Source organism: Puma concolor, chromosome E4 (genome assembly GCF_028749965.1).
Source record: "Puma concolor isolate L17-30 chromosome E4, mPumCon1.1.hap2, whole genome shotgun sequence".
NCBI lineage: Eukaryota > Metazoa > Chordata > Mammalia > Carnivora > Felidae > Puma > Puma concolor.
Genome location: NC_141683.1, coordinates 29,692,772 through 29,714,589, shown reverse-complemented (window position 1 = coordinate 29,714,589; position 21,818 = coordinate 29,692,772). Strand labels below are relative to the sequence as shown.

General features: G+C 54.1%; 1 protein-coding gene across 1 annotated transcript; it reads right to left on the bottom strand.

Annotated features, from left to right (window-relative positions):
* Window positions 1–325: 325 nt before the first annotated feature.
* Window positions 326–12,988, bottom strand: TNNI1 (troponin I1, slow skeletal type). The gene is made up of 8 exons (XM_086694244.1): window positions 12,930–12,988; window positions 9,418–9,457; window positions 6,415–6,456; window positions 5,615–5,746; window positions 4,550–4,639; window positions 3,160–3,336; window positions 1,666–1,775; window positions 326–704 (listed from the first exon to the last, which is right to left on the bottom strand). The coding sequence occupies exons 4-7, from the start codon at window positions 5,738–5,740 to the stop codon at window positions 1,668–1,670; spliced, it is 501 nt and encodes a 166-aa protein (XP_086550370.1). The 5' UTR covers window positions 5,741–5,746; window positions 6,415–6,456; window positions 9,418–9,457; window positions 12,930–12,988; the 3' UTR covers window positions 326–704; window positions 1,666–1,667.
* Window positions 12,989–21,818: the final 8,830 nt, after the last annotated feature.

Sequence of the window (21,818 nt, the reverse complement as noted above, 5' to 3'; positions counted from 1 at the left end):
GCAGGTTTTCAGAGAAAGGGAACTGTGAAATCAAGCAGGGCAAGGGGCTTTGAATGCAGAAGCCCATTCTGCTGGCTGGAGTCATTAGGCTGGGCTGGGGCTGTTCCAGAGGCTAGGGCCTGGGTAATCTGAGTGTCCTGGATGGTGACGGGGTGCTGCTTAATGTCACTGGGGCTGCGCAGGAGGGGTCCCAGAGGGACCTTAGCAGGCAGCTGCCAACTCCTTAGACCTCCATTCGGACCCTGAGCTCATGCCTCGAGCCCAGAACAGCCATCTCTTCAGACTCCCTGTCTTTCCTTTTCTTCTGAGCACTCACAGCCAGAGCTACAGAAATGACCAGAACCCTGGTTTTTAATGGAGAAGCTGTGATGCCTGGGGGCACCCTACATGTCATAGAAGCAGTGGTGGGATGCAGCACGGGGCCAGAGGGAAGATGCTCTCACACCTCTTCCTCCTCAGCTTGGCTGTACCACGGCTGGCCAGGGTCTATACCCTGCTAGGGTGAACTCTTCAGACACTGGTGTGTTTGTCCTCTTGGGTGTCTGTTTAATCCCACTTCCAGAGGAGGGCACTCAGGCTGGAGGGGAGAGGTGGGAGCAGGATGGGATGTTCCGAAATGCAGGGTGGGATGCAGAGAGGCGGGTGAGGCAGGCTGGAGGTAGGAGGGAGAAGGGGAAGCTCAGAGCACAGTGCAGCAAGCCGGCCTGTAGGGACAAAGAGGCAGAAGCCATTTTACAGATTTACCCGCAGGAGATACAGTTCTGGAACTTCTCACCCCTAGCACACCCGGGGCTGGACCACCATCCAGAGGGGCGCCTATGAAGCCTCAGCTTGGCAGCCCAGGGCCCAAGCTCCCTCCCCTCTCCTTTCTGAAGCCCAATCACTGCTCCTCCCCATTGTGGCTCCTCCTCCACCACTGGTTAATTTCCGATTCTGGGCTCTTACTTGCACATCAGCCTTCTGACACGCCCTTCTCCTGTATCTACTAACCCTTGCCTATCACTTCCTCAGGGAGCTCAGAGCTCTGGAAAGCCTGCCCTGCCAGGGCTATTTAGCAGACCTCTGCCCTACTGCACATCCCCTTGGCACTCCCATGGGGATTTTATGAGGCCTAACTTTGCTGCTTTCTCCAGCAACTTCCTCAGAGAAGCCGGGGGGGTGGGGGGTGGCCGTCTTCTCTGAATAGAACCCCCCTGGAACCAGAGACTGTGATTTGGGGTACTTTGCCAGGAGGTATTTTAAAAAGCTTAGATGTTCAGCAAGTCAGAGCTGGGGGGCCCCCAGGGATCGTCTCACCCAGTGGCTCTCAAGGTCTTGCAGGAGAATACCTACGGGGCTGGCCCACCCCAGAGTTGCTGAATCAATGGCTCAGGGATGGGGCCAGATCATTAGCAGGTGGTACTGATACCACTGGTCTGAGGACCACGCTTGGAGAACACTGATCTGCGACAGCCTCCAGTTTTATAGATGAGGGTAACAAACAACGCCCCAAAGCAGAAATGATGTGCCCAAGGCCTTAGGTTGCTAGAGCCAGGGCTGAGTTGAGCAGAGCTGACTCTCCTCGATGCACCACACTGGGCCCAACCCACCAGCCATCGTTCTGGAGCCCCTGTTATCTGTTAGATTCTGGTGGACCCAAGAAGAAGGGAGCTGGTCTCTAGGTACCTCTACTGTGAGGTGGGAGACTTGGCGGCATCAAACATCTTCTTCCGGCCTTCCATCCCAGACATGGCTTCCACGTTCTTCCTCCAGTCGCCCACCTCCACGGGCCTCTCCTGTGGGCAGGCCACACACACATCAGAGACTTAGCAGGCCAGAGGGCAGCCAGGCCCTCCAGACATAAAAGAAACTAGGTGCTAGAAAGTCAGACTCCAGGAGCTCCTGGCTGGCTCAGTGGGTTAAGCGTCCGACTTCGGCTCAGGTCATGTTCTCGCAGTCTGTGAGTTTGAGCCCCGCGTCAGGCTCTGTGCCGACAGCTGGAGCCTGTTTCGGATTCTGTGTCTCCCTCTCTCTCTGGCCCAGCCCTGATTGCTCTCTCTCTCTGTCTCTCTCAAAAATAAATAAACATTAAAAAAAAAAAAAGAAAAGGAAAGAAAGTCAGACTCCTCGGGGCCCCTGGGTGACTCAGTTGGTTAAGTGCCTGATTCTTGATTTCGGCTCAGGTCATGTCACGGTTCATGGGATCGAGCCCCATGTGGGAGCCCCAGTGTGGAGCCTGCTTGGGATTCTCTCCCTCTCTCTCTGCCCCTCCCCTGCTCACACATGTGCATGCATGCTCTCTCTCTCTCTCCCAAAATAAATAAACACATTTAAACATTAAAAAAAAAGAAGAAGGAAAGAAAGTCAGTCTCTTCAAGAAGAGGAAATGCTGACAGCCCTACCCAGCTGGTGAGGTCCAAGGACACATTCAGAGATAGACACATATCAAGCTCCACAGGAAGGAGGAGGCTGCGTCAGCTGGAAGTTCTGGATGATTGGGGCTAGTTCCCACCCCAGTGAACTCACAGCCCAACATTGCCTCCAGACCTACACCAACTTCCTGGTCTGGTGCTCAAGGCAGCTCAAGGCCACCCCTTCTAACCTACCTCCTCATAAATTGGCTCATGTCCCATTTTATCAGCATATTGCCTGGCCATCTCTTCTCTTTATGAAGCTTCTAGGGCCAGAGACCATGCCTTTCATCCATGTTCCTTCTAGAGCCCATCGATTCTGGGCACATATATTGAGCTCAATCAGCTTTGAGTGATTTGTTCCTGAATGAGTGATTGAACTCAGTTTTCTAATTTCTGTGCTCATGGGTCCTATGACCACAATGATCTGCTGTCTTTTTCCCCAGTAGCGACAGAGGTCACTGTCTCCCTTGTCATCCTAACTCCACATTCTCTTCACACTGGGTAGAGTTTTTACTTTATTGCTTGGTCTGGCTTTCTTCATGTCCCAGTTTCCTCCTCAGATTGAGAGCAGCCTGAGAGAAGGGAGCAAGTCTTCTTTCTTCCAAAACAGAATAAGACTTCATCACTGGTCTCCCAGAGGGTTCTAGAATGTTCTAACAGGCTGCCTGGCCTCCAACAGGAGCTCCTGCCTGAGTCTATGTGATGGAGTGACTGGTAAAGGCTGATGGGACAGGGAGTAAAAGGTTCTGAGAAGAGGGCTCCTCACCTTCTCTGTGTCTTCCTTCTTCACTGACTTCAGGTTGGCCCGCAGATCCATAGACACCTTGTGCTTGGAGCCCAGTAGGGCCCGGAGCATGGCATCAGCTGAAACCCGGACCCGACGCAGTGGTGGACGCTTGAATTTCCCACGGAGGTCCAGTACCTTCAGCTTCAGGTCCTTAATCTGCAGGTGAGAAGAAGCGAGGGTTCACTGGAGAGACTGCGTGCACCCCCAGGGCACCCTTCCTGAGGACCTCAGACTTCGACAGTTCCAGCCAAAACCACCCCCCAAATTCTCCAGCTTCCAGGCCAGACCCTCTGGGACACTCAGACCCACTCATCACTTTGCAAATAGCCACAATGTGTTTGTTGACGAATGAATGAAAGAGTAAATGGACAGATAAAGCGCATTAGCCCTCTCTGTCAGGGTAGGGTGAATAGATAGGGCAGTCCCACCAAACTCAGCACAAGTCTGGTTTGGAAGCCCTGTTTGGGGGGGGGGGGCTGCTGCCTCTTATTCCTGTGGCCCCATTTCTGCTTCTAAGTAGCCCCTCCCAGTGAGCCTTCAAAGCAGTTCATTGAGGGCACAGCCTTGGTCCAGTGGGGCGGATGAACTCCACTCCAGGGTGCTATCTCTAGAGGGAATTCTGGGAAGATTAGTGATGCCACAAACCATCATTCCTGATGGGAGAAGTAGGAAGAAACAAAGTGGTGTCCCATCCCACTACGTCCCCTCCTCCCTGTTTGAACAAGCACCCAGGAGCAGCTCACTACAGCATCAGGAGTCCTGCCCTTCTGAGTTCTGCCCCATCACACTGGAGCAGGGTCTGGACTGAGCTAATGCTCCCACGCCCCACACCGAGGGAGCACAGGGCACTGCAGTGGGTGGGCGTGGGGGCGGGGGGGCAGCGACCAGACCTGGTCCCACAATCACCACTGTGTGACCTGGACCAAATTTCTCAGCCTCTCTGAACCTCAGCGTCCCTCTTTGTAACGTGCAGATAATAGCACCTGCTTCATCCACGGGGGGCGTAGGGAGGATCAAAGGGTGCAATGCACATGAAAGCCATTCACAAAGGGAAGATGTTATTAACAAGCATATGATTGTTTGTGTGGGTGAACAAAGAGGGCAGCTCTTCTTAGGCTGAGGAGCCCGTGTGGCCGGTTGGGAGGAAGTTTGTGCTTTTCATCTGTGTGATTATCCTCTCTGCCCATCTCCAGTCCTAGGGGCTGGAGTGGAGAGACCAGAGCTTCCCAAGTGGCCACTTCCCAGACCCTGCAGGAGAAGGGGGACCTACCTAGTCCACGGCTGCAGCATCATTGCCCCCCCACCTGCCCCGGACATTGGACATCGCCCCACCACGCACCCAGCCTGCCCTCTACTCCTACAGGCTCACCTCCCTGGTGTTGTGGAGGCATTTGGCCTCAATGTCATATCTCTCCTCATCCACCACCTCCACCTTGGCGTGCAGGTCCCGGCAGAGGTCCTGGAGGAAGAAAGGTTAATCAAGCACAAACAGAAAAGAGGGGACAGGAGCTTTGGGGACCCCAGCCTTTCTTTTCTGCCTCCATGCCCAGCACCTTTGCAAGATTTACATTCTGGAAAGGACCTGACCATCCCCTTTTCTCTGAGGTTCATGGCTTCTGATAGCTCAGTGTGTAAGCCCTTTGTTTTCCTTTCTGAATGTAACTGTTTTCTTTAAAAAGTTTTCTTGTAAAAATCAGTTAATTGTAGAAAATTTGAAAACTATGTGTTAAACAAAAAGAACATAATAAGAATAACGAGTGGGGTGCCTGGGTGGCTCAGTCGATTAAATGTCTGATTTCGGCCCAGGTCATGATCTTGTGGTTTGTGGGTTCGAGCCCCGTGTTGGACTCTGCACTGACAGGTCAGAGCCTGGGGCCTGCTTCAGATTCTGTGTGTGTCTCTCTCTCTGCCCTTCCCCTGTTCTCTCTTTCTCTCTCTCTCTCTCTTCCCCCCTCAAAAATAAATAAACATTTAAAAAATTTTTAAAAATAACGAGTGATGTCACCAGTAGAAGATGACCATTGGTGACATTTTGGTATATTTCCTTCCAGTCTCTTTTCTCTGCAGTCACTGGCATGTAAACAGGTATCAGTGTTTTACAAACATTAAAAACCTATTTGCAGGAGAAGGGGAGAAATGGGGCCTCCCAAGATCCCCCCCACTCCCACCCCACTGCACACCTTCCAGGCCCTGGCACTGGTCTGATGTGGGGCCCCAGCCTTGGCCTGGCCCCACCCAAAAAGCTGCTCCTCCCCGCTCTGAGTCTCCCTTCCTGGGCTTGTGACATGGGATCTACCAGCACCACCTCCCAGGGGTCTATGAGATGACATGAGACCTTGTAAGGGAAGAGCCACTTGTAAATGAACCGAGCTTGGAGCCAGTGTTAGCTCAGGCTCCTGCCAGCTGGGCCCTGGGGTCAGCCGTGCAGACTCACCTGCAGAGCACTGAGGGACAGGCCACGGGTCTGCAGCGTGGGGATGCGCTCCGCCAGGTAGCGTGCCTTCTCAGCCTCCCGCTCCTCGTGCTCCTGCTCCCAGCACTCCTTGGCCTTGGCCAGCATCAGGCTCTAGATGGGACAGAGCCTCCTGACCCCTGGGCCTGGGGCCCTCGTATTCCCCACATCCTCTCCCTCCGCCCCCCCCCCCCCCCCCGCCCCGGCCCCAGCATCATGGCCAGAGGGGAAGGCTCTGCTCTTGCCTGTGACTCTACAAGCATCGTGTTCTCATACTGGTCAGGACGCAGCCCAGGAAGCCCTGGGAGAGTACGAACAAGATAGTCCCACGGGGTGTGCAGGTGTGTGGGCTGGCTGCAGGCAGGACCATGTGAGAGCAAGCACTGAGACCGCAGGCAGCATTGGACCCCGGAACTTGTTTTTCCCTCAGTCTCCCTCTTACCCACTTCTGGTCTGTTCTGGGCCACAGAGCTCCAAAGAGAGAAACTCTTGCCAAAATAAAGCAAGGCCCTCTGCCTGCCACCAGGGGATTGTCACCCTGAAGCTGGTCACTGCCTCCTCTCAGGAATCTGGGCAGGTGCCAGGACTCCATAGATTCAGGTTCCCACTCACTGACCACCAGTCTCAGACAATGGCTGAGTCCCCTCTGCCCCCTCATCACCCTCACTTTGGTCTCCTTCCTCTTCACCCCCCCACAACCCTCCACACCCCCACAGAGTCTGCACCACATGCCCTCCTCCGTCTCCCACTGGATGTCCCCCAGAGCCAGCACGAAGCCTCACCTTCAGCAGCAGTTTGCGGGAGGCAGTGATCTTGGGCTTCCTCTGAGGGTGAGAAGGGGAGAGACAGGTGGTGAGGTAGAGGCTGCAAAACCGGAAATGTGGTCTAGGCTAGGATGCGTGCGTGCCAGCCAGGTTCACCATCACTACCCGGAATCCTCGCCATAGGGTCCCTTAACAGGTCCCTCACCTCTGTGACTGAGCCCCTCAAATTCAGAGAATGCTGTAGTCAGCTACCTTGACTTAGAGGCCGAAGCCCCCGCTTTCAATCCTGGTTCTAACGCTGGTGGGAGCCTACGTGGGTCACATGACCTCTGTGGACACCTCCTTCCTCGTCTGTAAATAAGGATGCTGAGACCCACCTTCCTCAGTCCACAGAGTTATTACAGACAGAATGACATCGTGGACGTGCAAATCCTTTGGAAGGCATGAAAGAGAGGCACCTGTTAGTGCTCTACATAGTAATGTACCAACACCTTGATGATCTGTTATGTCAGAGGAACAAGCTGTGAATTTCATACGTGGAGAAGTATATCTTTTTAGCCATCACAGCTTTTTTAATGTCAACATCAGCCGTATTCATCTTCCTCAGGTATAAAAACCTCGTTTTCTGGGGGCGCCCGGGTGGCTCAGTCGGTTAAGCGTCCGACTTTGGCTCAAGTCATGATCTCACAGTCCATGAATTCGAGCCCCAAGTCAGGATCTGGGCTGATAGCTCAGAGCCTGGAGCCTGCTTCGGATTCTGTGTCTCCCTCTCTGTCTGCCCCTCCCCCGTTCATGCTCTGTCTCTCTGTCTCAAAAATAAATAAACATTAAAAAAAAATTTTTTTTTAAACCTTATTTTCTTATTAAAAAAAATGCTTGATATGTTCCTGCCAACTGGACATGTTCTCACAAGTCTTAGCTCTACCGCAGCATTTCCCTCGGGGGAGGCGAAGGTGAGGTGGGCTGTGCAGTTCCTAACTGATGAGGATTGAGGCCTTCTGAGCATTTGTATCTCTTCTTGACCACAGGTTGTCGATTCTCATTGTTACCAGCGAGCAGCATAGACTATACCGTGCTGCGGGCCGGGAGAGTATAGCTCTGGTTTGTTAGGCTAGTGTGTAAAGTAGAAGTGAGCAGGATTTGCGGGAGAAAATGGGAGAAAAATGACGTTACATTTTGTGCGTGGAATGTGTGACTTCTAATCCGACTGGCGAGAGCAGTTCTGTTTGTCCCTTCACCTTCTCAAGCGAGGTTGGGACTGCGTCTCAGATTGGTGTGCTCGTGGGAGAAACGGCCCGTGGCTATAATCATTACCACTCACGGTTTACACACTGTAATGTACTCATGGAAAGGTTTTGTTGCAATATCGTTCCCCCGCTGTTTGGTGAGCTTATGGGACACCTCGTTGCATCATCAATCAGTGGTGACTCACTTTACTATGAGCCTCAGCAAAACTTAGACATTCATATGGTGGGGCGCCGGGGTGGCTCAGTCAGTTAAGCGTCTGATGCTTGATTACAGCTCAAGTCATGCTCTCGCTGTTCAGGAGATGGAACCCCGTATCAGGCTCTGCCCTCACAACGCAGAGTCTGCTTGGGATTCTCTCTCTCTCCCTCTCTCTCTGCCCTTCCCCTGCTCTTGCTCTCTCTCTCTCTCAAAATAAATAAATAAACATTAAAAAGAAAAAAAGAAATTCGTATGGCTATTGAAAAATGGTGTACTGAGAATCTCATTGAGAATCTCTGTGCCAAATGCCCCCTCCATCGGGGCTACTAATTCCCACCCTTGCCAGTTCAGAGTCCACAGCCCTATCCCTGAAGTTCCTAACCCAGGGCTGAATATACAGGCTGTGTTCTCAGCAGCCTGATAAATCTGGATTGTTTCAGAGTTACCTAAGACCTGAGGGGAGTGGAAGGACATCTCTGTGCTCCTCCCTCAATGTTTGGTCACCGGGCAGGGGTAGAATAGCCCAATGATGATGCCTTGTTACTCTTCAAATATGGCTTTGCATAGGACCAGCTCTGCAAAAAACAAGATGGTCCCCCAGGGCTGGACAAGTGAGCAGAACAAGTGAGGAAGTACTTGCTCCGTGCTCAGCGAGGGTGCACAGCAAGGCATGGGTGCAGAATCACCCCCAGCTGTGCCGTGGCCCTAGCTAGCCCCAGGACGACCTTCCAGGGAGATTGTGCACCGGGGCCACCACCCTGGGCCCAAAGAAGCCCCTGCCTGGAATCTTCACCCAAGATTTCTATTCACCGGGGACTTTCTTAGCCACTGGCCACCTGCCCTGCCCCCGCCCCCTGCCACACACACTGCTTATGCCACCTTTACCAGTCTCAGGACTAACCAAAACAAAGATACCCCAAATCTCACTTACCTCGCTTCAGGCATCCACCACAGGAAGGACAGGAGAGAACAGAAGACAGAGCGTGAACCATTGATATTACATATGCAACAGCAGAACCATGTAGACAAGCTTGGACAGGGGTGGTGTGGTGCCAATCATACACCGGAAGGAAATCAGACATCAGACAAGGGGACCAGCAGAACGGAATAAAAATCCAATGGCTCCCTGGGCTACTGGAGGTTCTTGCGGGGAGATACTAGTCATTGTAAGCCAGGGAGGAGGGGTGGAATTTCAGGGAAGCCTCAACACAGGGTTCCAGCAACGTGAAAGCTTCTGTCTCTGGCCCTGTGGGCAAATTTCCAGTGCTTTGTTCATCTGTTGGGCCAATGTCAAATCATGGCCTGGCACATGCAATTCATCTGATCGGTGCAGGGACAAACTCTGAAACAGGCCTCAAAGCTCTCCCCTAAGCAACCTGGAGCATGAGTTCTGCTCAAAGGCTAGGACGATGCACAGTAACACTGGGGACCCAGGCACTCAGGACTGGTTCTGCTTTAGAATCTGATCTCCTGGGGAACTGCTTCAGGGGTTGGACAGATGGCGCCTCAACTATGGGGCTGAAATCTGTAGCAATGGGCCTTGCTTTCCCGGAGTCTCAGTGGGGGCAGGGCTACTTACACTTCAGGCATGGTGGTGGCGGTGGGGGGGCAGCACCTACGGGCACAAAGCAATCATCAGTGTGGGAAAGTTACGACTCCTGCCTCCCAACCCAGCTGAGCCAGCAGCCCAGCCTGGGAGTGTCCGACAACAGGAAGAAGAAATCAGACATAATGGATTCCAACAGGTCAGAATAGGATAAATACTTGTCCATTTATTCTTTATGTCATTCATTCATTCATTCATTCACTCACCCACTTACTCATTCACTCACAAGAGAGAGAAGTCTTAGAAGAGCAAAGAAGCAATATCAGAACCCAAAGTGGCTCTGTTGGCCGGGCATGTAGGGCGGGGATCGGCAAATTACAGTCCACAGGCCAAATCTGGCCCCCAAACTCTTTTTGCTTAAAGGGTTGGAAAATAAAGAATATGCAACAGAAAGTTTTGTGACCTGCAGAGCCTAACATACTGATTATCAAGCCCTTTCCAGAAAAAGCTTACCAACCCCTGTGGGGAACAGAATGGAATCCATGGAACTCTGTTTGAAGAGTGAGGTCACGGGGCCCTAAACAACGTGCTGAGTTGAGAGTCTGTCCTGTGGATGAGCATGGGCATGAAGTTCTCAGAGAGGGGAAGAGTCTGAAAGATGAGTGGCACCGAGTGAAGACGGAATACAGGTAGCTGCCATAGAGCACAACTCCAGAGGGCGCTGTTGACACTGTGCAATGTAATCGGGCCCGGGCATGCTACTCCCATAGAGGGCAGTGCAACCTGCACCCCTGGGGTAGGGCGGCGAGGGGGCCCTGGAGGGTGTCAAGCCAGGAGGCAGGGCAGATCCTGTGTTCTACTCTGTTCTTTATCCTGACCCTCTCCAGGCCAGTTTTCCCCTCTGCAAAAATCGAGGTTAGATAAATTGTCCACTTAAAAAAGCCTCTAAAGCCTTCGTTCAAACCAAATTTTACTTGGAAGTAACACAAATGTGATCAATAAGAGTAAACGGCCCAGGTTGAAGCGGGTTACATAGGAGCCCCAAGGCCTTCTTGAGGACCTCTGACTGTGCAGCACAGTTTGAAGCTCCTTGACTGGGTTATCCTGGGGCTCCCTTCAGTCCCAACAGTTGGGGGACCCAGGCCAAGAAGGGCATCCTCAAGGCTACACGAGGGGGATACTCCAAAGCCAGACCTGATTCACCATCTTGCCTGGGCCTGGACAAAGAGCATTCCAGTAGAGGGTGGGGATTGTGCAAAACATCGGGGAAAGAAGGGCAACTCGGGTGGGAGCAGGTGTGCAAGGCAGGACAGGAATCCCGAGCTGGGTTGTGAAGTGAGGAGGAAACTGGCGTGTGTGCATCGGGGGCCATGGAGCGCAGGATCGGGAGTTCGAATCTGGTCCAAGAACCTGGTTTGGTAGGGGGCAGGGCAAAATCTAAAGGACACTTGGAAAGTAGCTACCAGTAACTTTATTCCAGAGCCACCTTCTGCCTCTGCCTTAATTCTCTCCTTTCCCTTTGTGCCCACGAAGCCTCCTCCCCCACCCCACGAGTGGCACTTGACCACCTGTCCTGAAACTCCCCACCCTGTCAGAAAGCCCTCTGGGCCCCCCACCTCTGCCCCTGCTGCCTGGGGAGGGTGAGGCCTAGGGTGGAGGAGGGGGAAAGGGAGTGTGACCCCAGAGTCTCAGCTGTCACCCTGGGGCACAGAGGGAGAGGTAGGAGCCAATCCATAAATTCCAGAGATATTTGGCTGAAATTAGATTTTATCACCAGCTGTTTATTCTGAGGGCTCCTCTCCTCTGAAGACTCCCGAGGAAGTCCAAAAAGAAACACTAGCTGGTAAAGAAACACCTCCAGGTCTGTCTATCCATCATCATTGCCTCCCATAATGCCAGTCTGCAGAGGGCACCAGGTCTCAGCTGAGTAGGGATGTGGCTCACCCTTGGTGGGCATTTGGCCATGTTCACACCTCCCTCAGACAGCCCCACTGTCACCAGCATGGAGCCTTACTTGCCCAGGCCAGTCAGGGCCCCCTGCCAAGCTCCAGGGTCTGCCCTCTCCCCGTCGCCACCCCCCCCCCCCCCCGCCCAGCTTGCCCCATTGACAAATGCCAGGCCAAGGGTCCCCAGCCTGTGCTCTGATACCCACCAGACGGGACCCCTTGACAGGTCCTACGGGAGACAAGCAGAAACCTGATAAGCAGAGTCAGGATGCAGATAGCAGCAGCAAATGTGAGGCTGGAGAGCCAGCATTCCTTCACCCCCACAAGTAGCAAGCAAGGAGATAATTAGAAAATCCACCGCTGGGGGGAGGGAGGGAGCAAAAGATGGCCAGGGGTTGACTCGGAGCTGGGCTTCCCTTTCCCTGAGGCCCCGTGGGGTGGGACAGGAATATCAACTAGACTATGAGGCTGAGTGTGTGAGCGTCTGTGTAAGTGTAAGTGTATAAGTGATTGTGTGTGTGTCTTTACGGACGGGACCAATCCCTTTGCACGCCTGATCATCAGGGACACAAGTTTCTGGTTAGGCTCATGTGCTTCCCTCTGCTCCCCATTCCCTGACCTTGGATCCCAGTTCAAGGGCACCCCAGTCCTCTTTGACTATTAGCAAGCATCGTTACTCCCACACCCCCATCTTGAGCTCTTAACAGGAAAGCCTAATCTCAGGACGGCTGTGGGACAGTCTCCCAAACCTGGTGGCTGGTGCTGCCTTTAGCCCTCACCCCACCCCCAGTCACGGATCCCAATAGAAGGAGCCCTCTGTTATGCGTTCAGACTCTCATGCCCCAACCCCAAATGCTGTCACCATTGGCCTTCCCCCCTAGAGCCCCCCTACCCCAACTACTTCTACTCCTCAGAGCCAGGAGCAGTGGACAGGGGTGGGGCCCTTGCCAAGCAGTGTTGGCAGTCTGCCCTCACCTCTTCTTGCCCTACTCTACAGACAGGTGGGCAAAGGGAACTGAGCACGTCCCTCAAAGACAAAGAACAAAGAGACAAGATGGTTTCCTCAGTCAGCAGAGGCTGGGGTCCCGTGTTCCAGGCTCCCCCAGAGCTCCACACACCGGAGAACCTTCTTTCTTTTCTGCTGCAGGCATTGCCTACTTGTATTGCTCACCAGGCTCCTCCTAAACCTCCAAATGCAGCTCTGCCACCCCCGTTCCCTGATTCCCAATGCCACCTCCTTCCCCTCGGTGCCCTCTCCCTCCTGGGGCCCGCTGGACAGCCTGGTGTGAAACAGAATCCGCTAGGCTCTGCCCTGGGGCCCCTTGAGCAACCTTGTGGGAAATTCTGCTCTTGGCTCTAGCCTTAAAATGGGCAGGGGGGATTTTACCTCCAATCACAGTTTTACAGGAGAGATGTCATTGCACAGGATGAAACCCTGTGGGAGCATTTGGGGTCCGTTCCACCAGCCAACCCAGTTGCACAAGCAAGACATGTCTCCCTCCATCCCCAGGCCCTGGGTGTCTCCTGAAACTCAAGCCCCAGTTTTTCTCTCTGGGCTCGACCTCGATCCAAAGTTCAGGGCTGCAGACACTTACCTCGTTCGGTCTCTGTGAGCTGGGCTGGCCCGTGTCTCGCTGTGGACCGCAGACTGTGAGGGGCAGAGCAGAGGGGAGGCTATGAAAACTATGAGCGACAGCAACTGGCCAGTAAAAATAGAACAGACACACTGCCCCTCCTCCCACCCCCTCCCACCACACACACACCCCTCACAGAGCAGACACACGCCGCAGCACACACATCAGGCACACGCTGAAGATACGCATGTACAGGCTCAGGAGTGCACCCAGATCCTGTGCACACAGAGGTGACCAGCTGAGTAAAACCAGCACCCACCTAGGGGGATGCAAGCCGAAGAAGGGAGAGAATGAGTGGCCAGACCAGATGAGGCACTGAGCAGCGAGGAGACTATAGCAGAGCAAGGGGCTCTGGTGGGGGGCAGGGTGCCAGGAGGCCTGGGGTGGGGGGGGATGAGCAGGGGTGGGGGGAGGGGAACTGTCTCGCTGACCTACATCTCTCACAGGGAAATGTGGAGATCACTTTTCTGGAGCCCATGCTCCAAAAGCCTAAGAGGGCTAAAGACTGGATTTGGGGGCTCTTGTGTGGCTCTGGTACACGTGCCCGAGGAGGATGCCTGGGCTTGGGGGTGATGTAAGGGGTGACGTAAACAGCGCGGCAGGCGGAATCCAATGAGCCTTCCTGGGACTGAGCTGAGTGGCAGGAGCAGCAGGGCCCACGCTTCCAGCATATGGAAGTCTGAGGGTCCGCAGATGCTCTGCACCCCTCTCCAAGTGGGTTTCCAGGAATCCAGGTTTCCTGGGTTCCAAATGGCTCCCCTCATCCCATGCCTGGAACTCAGACTCACTCACCTTCTCCCCTGCCTTACCCTCTGTCTCCAGAGTCCAGGGGGCTGGTGCCATAGAGGTTGCACCTGTTTACTGGGTATTTTTAGGACAGTTGATGAACACATAATACCCACCCTATAGTCAGAGAAAGACAATGCCTACTATGTTAATCCTGTGGCTATTATTGTCGGTCATCTCCTGGGCCAGGATCCCAGGCCAGGACAGGACAAGCAGGATACTGACCCCTCTTGGAGGCCAGCAAGAGCCTCACACGTGGCAGGAAGTTAGGGAGCTCTACCATGCTCCATGTTTGGTGGGGGAGAGAGCTGGTGGACAGGAGTATCCTAAGGAGACACATCCACAGAGCCTACAGAGGGGTGAAAGGCTCCGCCCTCTAGACATTGCCATTCTAGTGCCCAACAGAGGCTGCTCTAATTCAGCTCTGGTCAGGTCAATTTGGGAAAGTCCCCATGCTGGAATGCTGCCAAGAGAGAAGGGACAGGGTCTAGAAAGTTATAGGGGTTGGGGGCATGGGACTCTGAGTGGAGGGGCTAGAATGGAAAATAAGGGCAGGTATCAGCCAAGGAGCAGCTGGAGGTCAGAGAAGCGATTTGAAGGCCGGGATGAGTCTACTGGAGTTTATTGTATTGGCTTATTACGTTTGTAAATCATCCAAGAACTTTCTCTTTCTTTTTTTTTTTTTGTACATTTTAAAAAAATGTTTATTTTTGAGAAAGAGACAGACAGAATGTGAGCAGGGGAGGGACAGAGAGCGAGGGAGACACAGAATCTGAAGCAGGCTCCAGGTTCTGAACTGTCAGCACAGAGCCCGACGTGCGGATCGAACTCACAAACTGTGAGATCGTGACCTTAGCCAAAGTTGGTCGCTTAACCGACTGAGCTACCCAGGCACCCCCCTATCCAAGAACTTTCTTACAAGAACTTAAGACGTACCCCCAAAAATGAATTATCTGCATGGATTATTCTGCTTTTTGGGAAGGAAAAACAAAGAAAACAGATTGACGAATGGAAGAACCAAAGAGGGTCTTCAGGGACCACGATGAATCGTGGACTCTGGGGTGTTATCATCCTCAGTCCCTGTGAGACAGAGTGGGGCCGGGATACCGCATCCCGGACCCCAGCGTCCTGAATGCTTCGACACCATTCCTCCACGCCATGTGGTCCAGCTCTCTGCCCTCAGGTCCACCCCAACCTGTCAGCTTCTCTAGGGCCTCTTTCCTGCTGTGTGTTCACAGGTGGCCTTCAAAAATGGGACTGTTATGCTCTACTGTCCTGGCGCCTGCCCCAGTCTTCCTTTGTGTGTGGACCACTCCAGAGGCCTCTGCCTCCGGAGCCCGCCTGCAAGGCTGGCGATCTCTGGCTAGGAGCTGCCCACACCCAGCTGAGGGGCCAGTGCTGGATGGCATAGGCCCTGGGTCCCACCTTCTGCCCCTGCCAATGTGCCTCTGCAGCCTTTCTCCTGCCCTCCTCGCTTATTGTCACCCTCATGAACGGTCACCCCCTTCTCAGTGCATATCTGCCCAGGGGCCAGGTCGCCCACCTGCCATTCTGCCTGTGGAGCAGAAGCAGCCATCCCAGGAGCTCTGAGGCCATGTCTGACACAGACGCTCACCTGGTAGGGAGGACCCTCCTCAAACACAGAGAAAGAAACAGTCCTCCTGGCCCCACGGGAGCCCCAGGCAGAACTCCCTGTGGTAGACTGAATGGTGGCCCCTCAAAGTTGCCCATGTACTAATGAAAAAGATGTGCATCTTTCACCTTATATGGCAAAAAGTACTTTGCAAATCTGATAAAATTAAGGAGTTGAAGATGGAGAATTACCCTGGATTATCCACGTGGGCCCAATCTAATCACGTGGGTCCTTATTAGACTGAGGCATTAGGATCAGGCTCAGTAGTAGGACACCTGAAGAAGGAAGAAAGATCAAAAAAGAGACTATGCTGCTGGCTTTGAAGACAAAAGACATGACCATGAGTCAAGGAATGCAGGCAGCCTCTAACCGCTGGAAAAGTCAAGGAAACAGATTCTCACCTCCAAGCCTCAAGAGGGAAGCAGGCCGGCTGACACCTTCTCTGTTAGATCAGCGAGACTGATTTTGAACTTCTGCCCTCCAGAACTATAAGACAATAAACTTGTGTTATTTTGAATCACTAAAGCTGTGGCAATTTGTGATAGCAACAATAAGAAACTAATACACTCTGTAATGCTTTCCTGGGCCCCAGGACTTCATGGTTCAGGCTGTGCTTGGGGCATGCCAGAAAAGCCGTGGGCTTGGGGGGATGAGGGGCTCCGTGAGAAGAATAAGCCCAGGTCCAGTGTCGTCTGGGCATGACAGCCTGGAACAGACCCTCACACATTCCTGGCCAGCCCATAAGGGCCTGGTCTTCCCAGAGGTCAGCTCTGAACTTGCTCAGAAGTTCACAGGATGTCAGAGCAGGAAGATTGTCCAGTGCAATCACTGTGCCCTTGAGGAAACAGAGGCCCAGAGAGAAGGGGTCACATGGTGAGTGGGCCAGGTCTCCTAATGGCCAGCCCAGTGCTCCCGTCACGTTGCACTTAAAGCATGTCTGTCCCCTTGAGTATACCCCGGTCCTCATCACACCATCCCTCCTTTTAACTGTGATATAACCCTGGCCCCACCCTTGACCCTAACATTCGCCAGAGGCCCATAAGTGCCCTCAACTCACATTGGGCAGGTATGTGGCTTCTACAGCCAGGCCTGGCCTTCATTTCAGGCCTTCTCCTGGCCGTTTGGAGGTCCATGTGAGCTGAAGAATGCACCATCTGGCCGCACCTGGAGGCCCCAGCCCTAACCTGCCAGGACCTTCATCTTCTTGCTCTCTGTTCTCTCATTTGGTCTCCAGAGGTAGCCCTTGCCCTCCTGTGATCCATTCTGTGACCAGTTTTGTGTGATATGCTCAGCCTGATCTTGTTCACGTACTTTGTCCAGCTTCTATACTGAGCCGGTGGGCCTCCCACCCCGACATTCACATAATGCCGCTGCTGGCCTTTTCGACTGGAACCCCCTGTAGGGTCACTGCGACCGACCCAGCTGCAGTGTCCTCTCTGAACCTCGGCTTCCTCGTTCGGAAACTGACTTTACGGTGCGCGGTGACCTAAGGGTGAGGCTGGCTTCCATGGGGACTCCCCTTCCCTAGGGCGAAGCTGATGGCCTTCCCTTAGCCTCTTTTTAAAGTTCAGGGACAGGGGCGCCTGGGTGGCTCAGTCGGTTGAGCGACCGACTTCGGCTCAGGTCATGATCTCACAGTTTGTGAGTTCAAGCCCCGCGTCGGGCTCTGTGCTGACAGCTCAGAGCCTGGAGCCTGCTTCTGATTCTGTGCCTCCCTCTGCCTCTGTCCCTCCCCTGCTCATGCTCTGTCTCTGTCTCAGAAATAAATAAATATAAAAAAATAAAATAAATAAATAAAGTTCAGGGACAGTCTGAGGTAGCCTTGACCAGAAGCTGGGCCCATGTGGTCCGTGCCCTCTCAGATCTCCCAAGAGGTCCGAGCTCAATGGAAAAGAAAACAGTTGTTGGAGGAGAGGGAATGGGCGTCAGGACTCGCCAGATCTAGGGAGAAAGGGGCCAACCCAAGAAGAGGGAGCAGTTGGGGGGAGGTGAGGTGACAGGAGAAGACCAGGAGGGGATTCCAGCCTCTGGTCCCATGGGCTCCCAATGTCCCAGGGCTTGGGAGGACACAGGGCGAGGAAGGAAGTGTCTGGCCAGCGGAGCTAAGCCTTGTAAGGCTGTGGGTTGTGGAGTCGGGGCCCCATCCCCTCAGTGGCGACACCTGTCAGCCCGACTGCCCTGGCATTGTCTGGGAAGCTAGGAGCCCAAATTAGCAAGTGACAAGGCTCAGCGCCTCTGCCTTCCAGGCAGCCCTGCCCCTGCATGCCCTCCCCCACACTGCTCAACCCTCACTGAGGTGACAGCTAGCCCCCTCCCCGCCTCCTCCACCCACCCCATCTTAAGCCAGGGCTGGGTTTCCGGTGGCTGAGTTCTTACAGAATGCAAGGCTGGGGGCTGAGAAGGCACCAGAGCAGAAGGAACAAAGAATTATAAAAGTGATCACCCCTCAATTTTCTGCCACACGTTAACCTCACCATTAAAGCCTGTGGCATTAGAGACATAGCCTAGTACAGGGAACCCACGCACAACTCCCTAGTAACGCTCATTAGTATGACAAGCCATTTTGCCCTTCCCAGCCTCTATGTCATTATCTGTAAAATGGGATAATAATAGCGCCTACCGCAGAGGGTTGCTGGGAGGCTTCAATGAGGTAACGGGTCTGGAGGGCTTTGCAAATGTCTGGCACAAAGCAAATGCCCCACAAATGTTAGCTCTCAGTATATTCTCATTGAAGGCTCAAGGTAACATTCGGAGGTAGGTACTATTATTAACTCCGTTTTAGCCATGAGGAAACTGGGGACTCAGAATGGTTAAGCAAATCACCCAAGGTCCCACAGCAAGGAAGAGGCAGAGCTGAGACCTCTCTGTGCTCCTTACCCAGGCCTCACCCTGCCATCTGGCAGGGTAAGTGCTTAATAAGTTAGGAGCCATGCTTATACTCAGCCAGCATGATGGCTTCTACCAGGAATTTGGAATGAACCAGGCTTGGGGCCCCCAAAGCCCCATAGAATTCATCGCAACGTTAAAAACCGTTAAGTGAAGCTTTGATTCCCTCTTCTCTCTCTACCTAATTGTAAGCGGTCTGGCTGTGTAGCAACAGATGGAATTAGCCACTATTTCCAGTGCTGTGAAACCGTAAGGAAGAGGCTCTTCCCTTCCCTCCCCTCCGGGAAGGCCTGCCTGGGGCCAGGCCTGGGAGCAGCACAGTTGGGCGAGCCGGAAGCTGGGGAGAGGCCTCGCTGGGAGAGGCCCAGCAGCCTCCAGCACTGAGCAGAGAGGGGCTGACCTCCAGCTCAACGACTGGTGTTCCTCTCGCCCTCTCCTCCACAGCTCTGCACCTACCCCACCACCTTCCCACACCTCTGACTGCCTCCCACACCCCTGCCCAAACCTACTGTGTCCTCCCTTCAGCACCCTTCTCTTCCAGCTCAGCATTGCCACCCTGAGTCCTCCTCAGCCCCTCTGCTCAGTTCCCCTATCAGCCCAGTGCTGTGATGGAGGAAGGGGACAAAAGGCCACGCCCATTCCCACCCCAGACCTCGGGTATGTTGCCAGCTAAGCCTTCCTTCCACCCAAGAGCCTGGGGCCGGCCCTGGCCTTGACAGGTCCCTGAAAAACGGGCTGCTGCTCCAGAAATCCCATAATGGGCAGGTGGAGTTTGGGGCTGACTCTGTGGGGTTGGGAGGGGAAGTGGAGGACAGAGGCAGAGAGCGAGCTAGCAAAGCAGGGGTGGACCCCACTCGAGAAACAAATTCTTTTCACACTGGCATGTGAGCAGTCAGCGAGGCTGGAACCGGGAAGCCAGCTCACTGTGTCTCTCTCCCAATTCTGCCTCCCCCTCCCCCTGTCCACTTCCCCCCCCATTAGCCCTCAGCACCATCTCCAGCTGGGCCTGTCCTGCCCCCCGATTCCCAGCTTGCCCGCACCTCCATCCTGGCCACGTGAGTCCATTCCTGCCTCCGAGCCCGCATTCCATGGGTTTCCGCCTCTGCACCTTTGAGCTCGCAGCCTTCCAAAGCAGAAACCTTACTCCCTTCTGCTTTCACTCAGTTGGTGGAGTCCCTGCTGGGAGCCACCTCCTCCCGGAGGCCTTCCCAGATTCTAGGTACCTCTCCCGCACGGGACTTCCTGTTAGTGCAGCTGGCTTGGTTCTAGGCATTGCTTCACTTCTCTCCAGGTGTATCGTTTCCCTTCCCGCTGAGAAAGTTGTCTGGGGATGGGGGCAGGTGATGGGGCTCCGACTTAGCGGGTGTCAGCGGGCCTCTGCTAGCCCCGTGGTTTTCAACTTTTACAGTGCATCAGATTCCCCTGCAGGGCTTGGTAAGACGCAGATTCCGGGCCCCACCCCCAGAGTTTCTGAGTCAGCGGGTCTTGGGTAGAGCCTGGAAATTAGCATTTCTAACAAGTTCTTGGGTGATGCTGGTACTGCTGGTCTAGAGACCATCCTTTTAAGAACTACTATAGTTATACGGATTAGCAAAGGCACCCACTCTGGGCAGACACAACCCTCTGGGTCAATGGCTCGACTTCAACCTGTGCCACCCCTCAGCAGAGCCCTTCACACAAGGCATGGCCCAGAATTGCCCTGCCCTGCCTCCTGCCTTTGCCCTAGTCCCCACCATGCTCCAGACCCAGAGGCCTCTAGAGGTCCCACACAGCTGCCATCTATTCATCATCCGTCTATTCATGATGGAGGCCCCTGGGTCCCAGGCACTGGGGATACCGTAATAAGCCTCGGATCCTACCCCCACCACGGCCTGGGCCTGGCAGAGCCAGTCTTGGGCTCCTGGACACAAGTTTCCTGGGTGCTGGTCCTCTCTCACTGCTTTGCCTCTATTCCTTCTTCCCATGCTGCAGAAGACATCATTTTCTTCTTTGTCAGAGGGCTGAACTTAGTCCTAGGGCTAAGAGGGGACGGTGAGTCAGTGGGGACAGAATCTCAGCCTGCTTTCTTTTCCTGGTGCCAAATCTGTCTTGTGCCAGGGCCACCCCAGCATCAGACCGGGGTGCACAACTGCCTGTTCACCATGCTCGCTCGGCCGTCTGCAAGCCCCTCCTCGCACCCGGGTCCCAACCTGAACCCCACGTCCACCTCTCCTTCTGTTCTTCACGTCACAGAAAATGGCACAGCCACCACCACTCAGCCCACCCCCAAATCCCAGGGTCACCCACTGCTCCTCTTCTCCCCCCAGTTCCACCATCACTTGAGCACCGAGTTCTGTCCTGCTCGCTGCTCAGGGTCTCCGACCTGCCTCTGCCATCTTGGGCCATTGCCTTCGTGCAGCTTCCCTGGCTTCCACACTCCCTTAGCTCCGGCCACACAGAGCTGCTCAAAACTCTTGGAGCAGCAGAGACCTCTCCGAAAGAAGGCCTTTCTCTCCCACCCCACCCCAGACCTACTGCACCTACCCTCCTCCAAATCTCAGCAGCACGCTGACTCCTCCAGGCAGTCTACCCTGACCACCCCTAACTGCATTAGGAGCTCTCATCCAGGCTCCATGGACCCTGGGCGTCCCTCGTTCCCTGCGCTTAACCCATGATGTTGAAGTCACATATTACACATATTCTGGACAAACTTGAATGCTGATACTATGTCTTACTCATTTTTGTATCCTCAGCGCCCAGCACAGTGCCTGGCACATAATAGGTGTTCGATAAATGAACACTGAATAAGTGAACGGACAAATGGACAACACAGAGAGAAGCCCTCTGCCCAAAGACAGTCCTTCATGGCTCTGGAGAATCCTTGCTTGTTCCCTGGTTGGGAACACTCCAATAAGGTTGGAGTGCTCGTGGCTGAGCGAGCAGGTTAAGAGCTGGCTGGGAAGCCATCTTGTTCAAGTTCTTGGCACCCCAAAGTGTCTGGACACCCTCCCCCTGGGAGAAGCAGCCACAGCCACTTACTGACCTTGACATAGGTGATAAACTGCTCTCCCCTCCAACAATGTGCTCGGACATACATAGAAACAACAGCTGGACAGCTGGGCCTTTGTTGATGGTAAACTTAGCCTCTCAGAGGTCACCCTGAACTATGACCACCTCCTCACCCCATGTCCAGGCTGGGGCCAGGAACGTCAGGGGAAGAGGCGCCAACACAGACAAAGGCCCCGCCTCGATGCCTGGTGAACACCTAGGTGCCTGCCAGCTTCGTCCTCCCCTCTCCATTCGGCTCCAAACCCCCTTCTGCAGACTCCAGCCCTGCCCCCACACCATCACTGTGTCGCGGGAATCTTGGGGAGGACTTGACCAGGAAGGGGCCTTTCCTGATCAGAGGTTCCAGTGAAGTTCCTTTAAGACCCCAGGCAGGGGGCGCCTGGGTGGCTCAGTCGGTTAAGCATCTGACTTCAGCTCAGGTCATGATTTTGCGGTTTGTGAGTCTGAGCCCCGCGTGGGGCTCTGTGCTGACAGTTCAGAGCCTGGAGCCCCCTTCG

What these genes read in the sequence shown, in the direction of transcription:
- TNNI1 (XM_086694244.1), bottom strand. Translation starts at nt 5,740, where the DNA reads ATGCTGGCCAAGGCCAAGGAGTGCTGGGAGCAGGAGCACGAGGAGCGG. An exon ending in TGTCCCTCAGTGCTCTGCAG is followed by an intron (nt 4,640 to 5,614) that starts GTGAGTCTGCAC and finishes TTCTTCCTCCAG; the next exon opens with GACCTCTGCCGGGACCTGCA. An exon ending in GCCTCCACAACACCAGGGAG is followed by an intron (nt 3,337 to 4,549) that starts GTGAGCCTGTAG and finishes TCTCACCTGCAG; the next exon opens with ATTAAGGACCTGAAGCTGAA.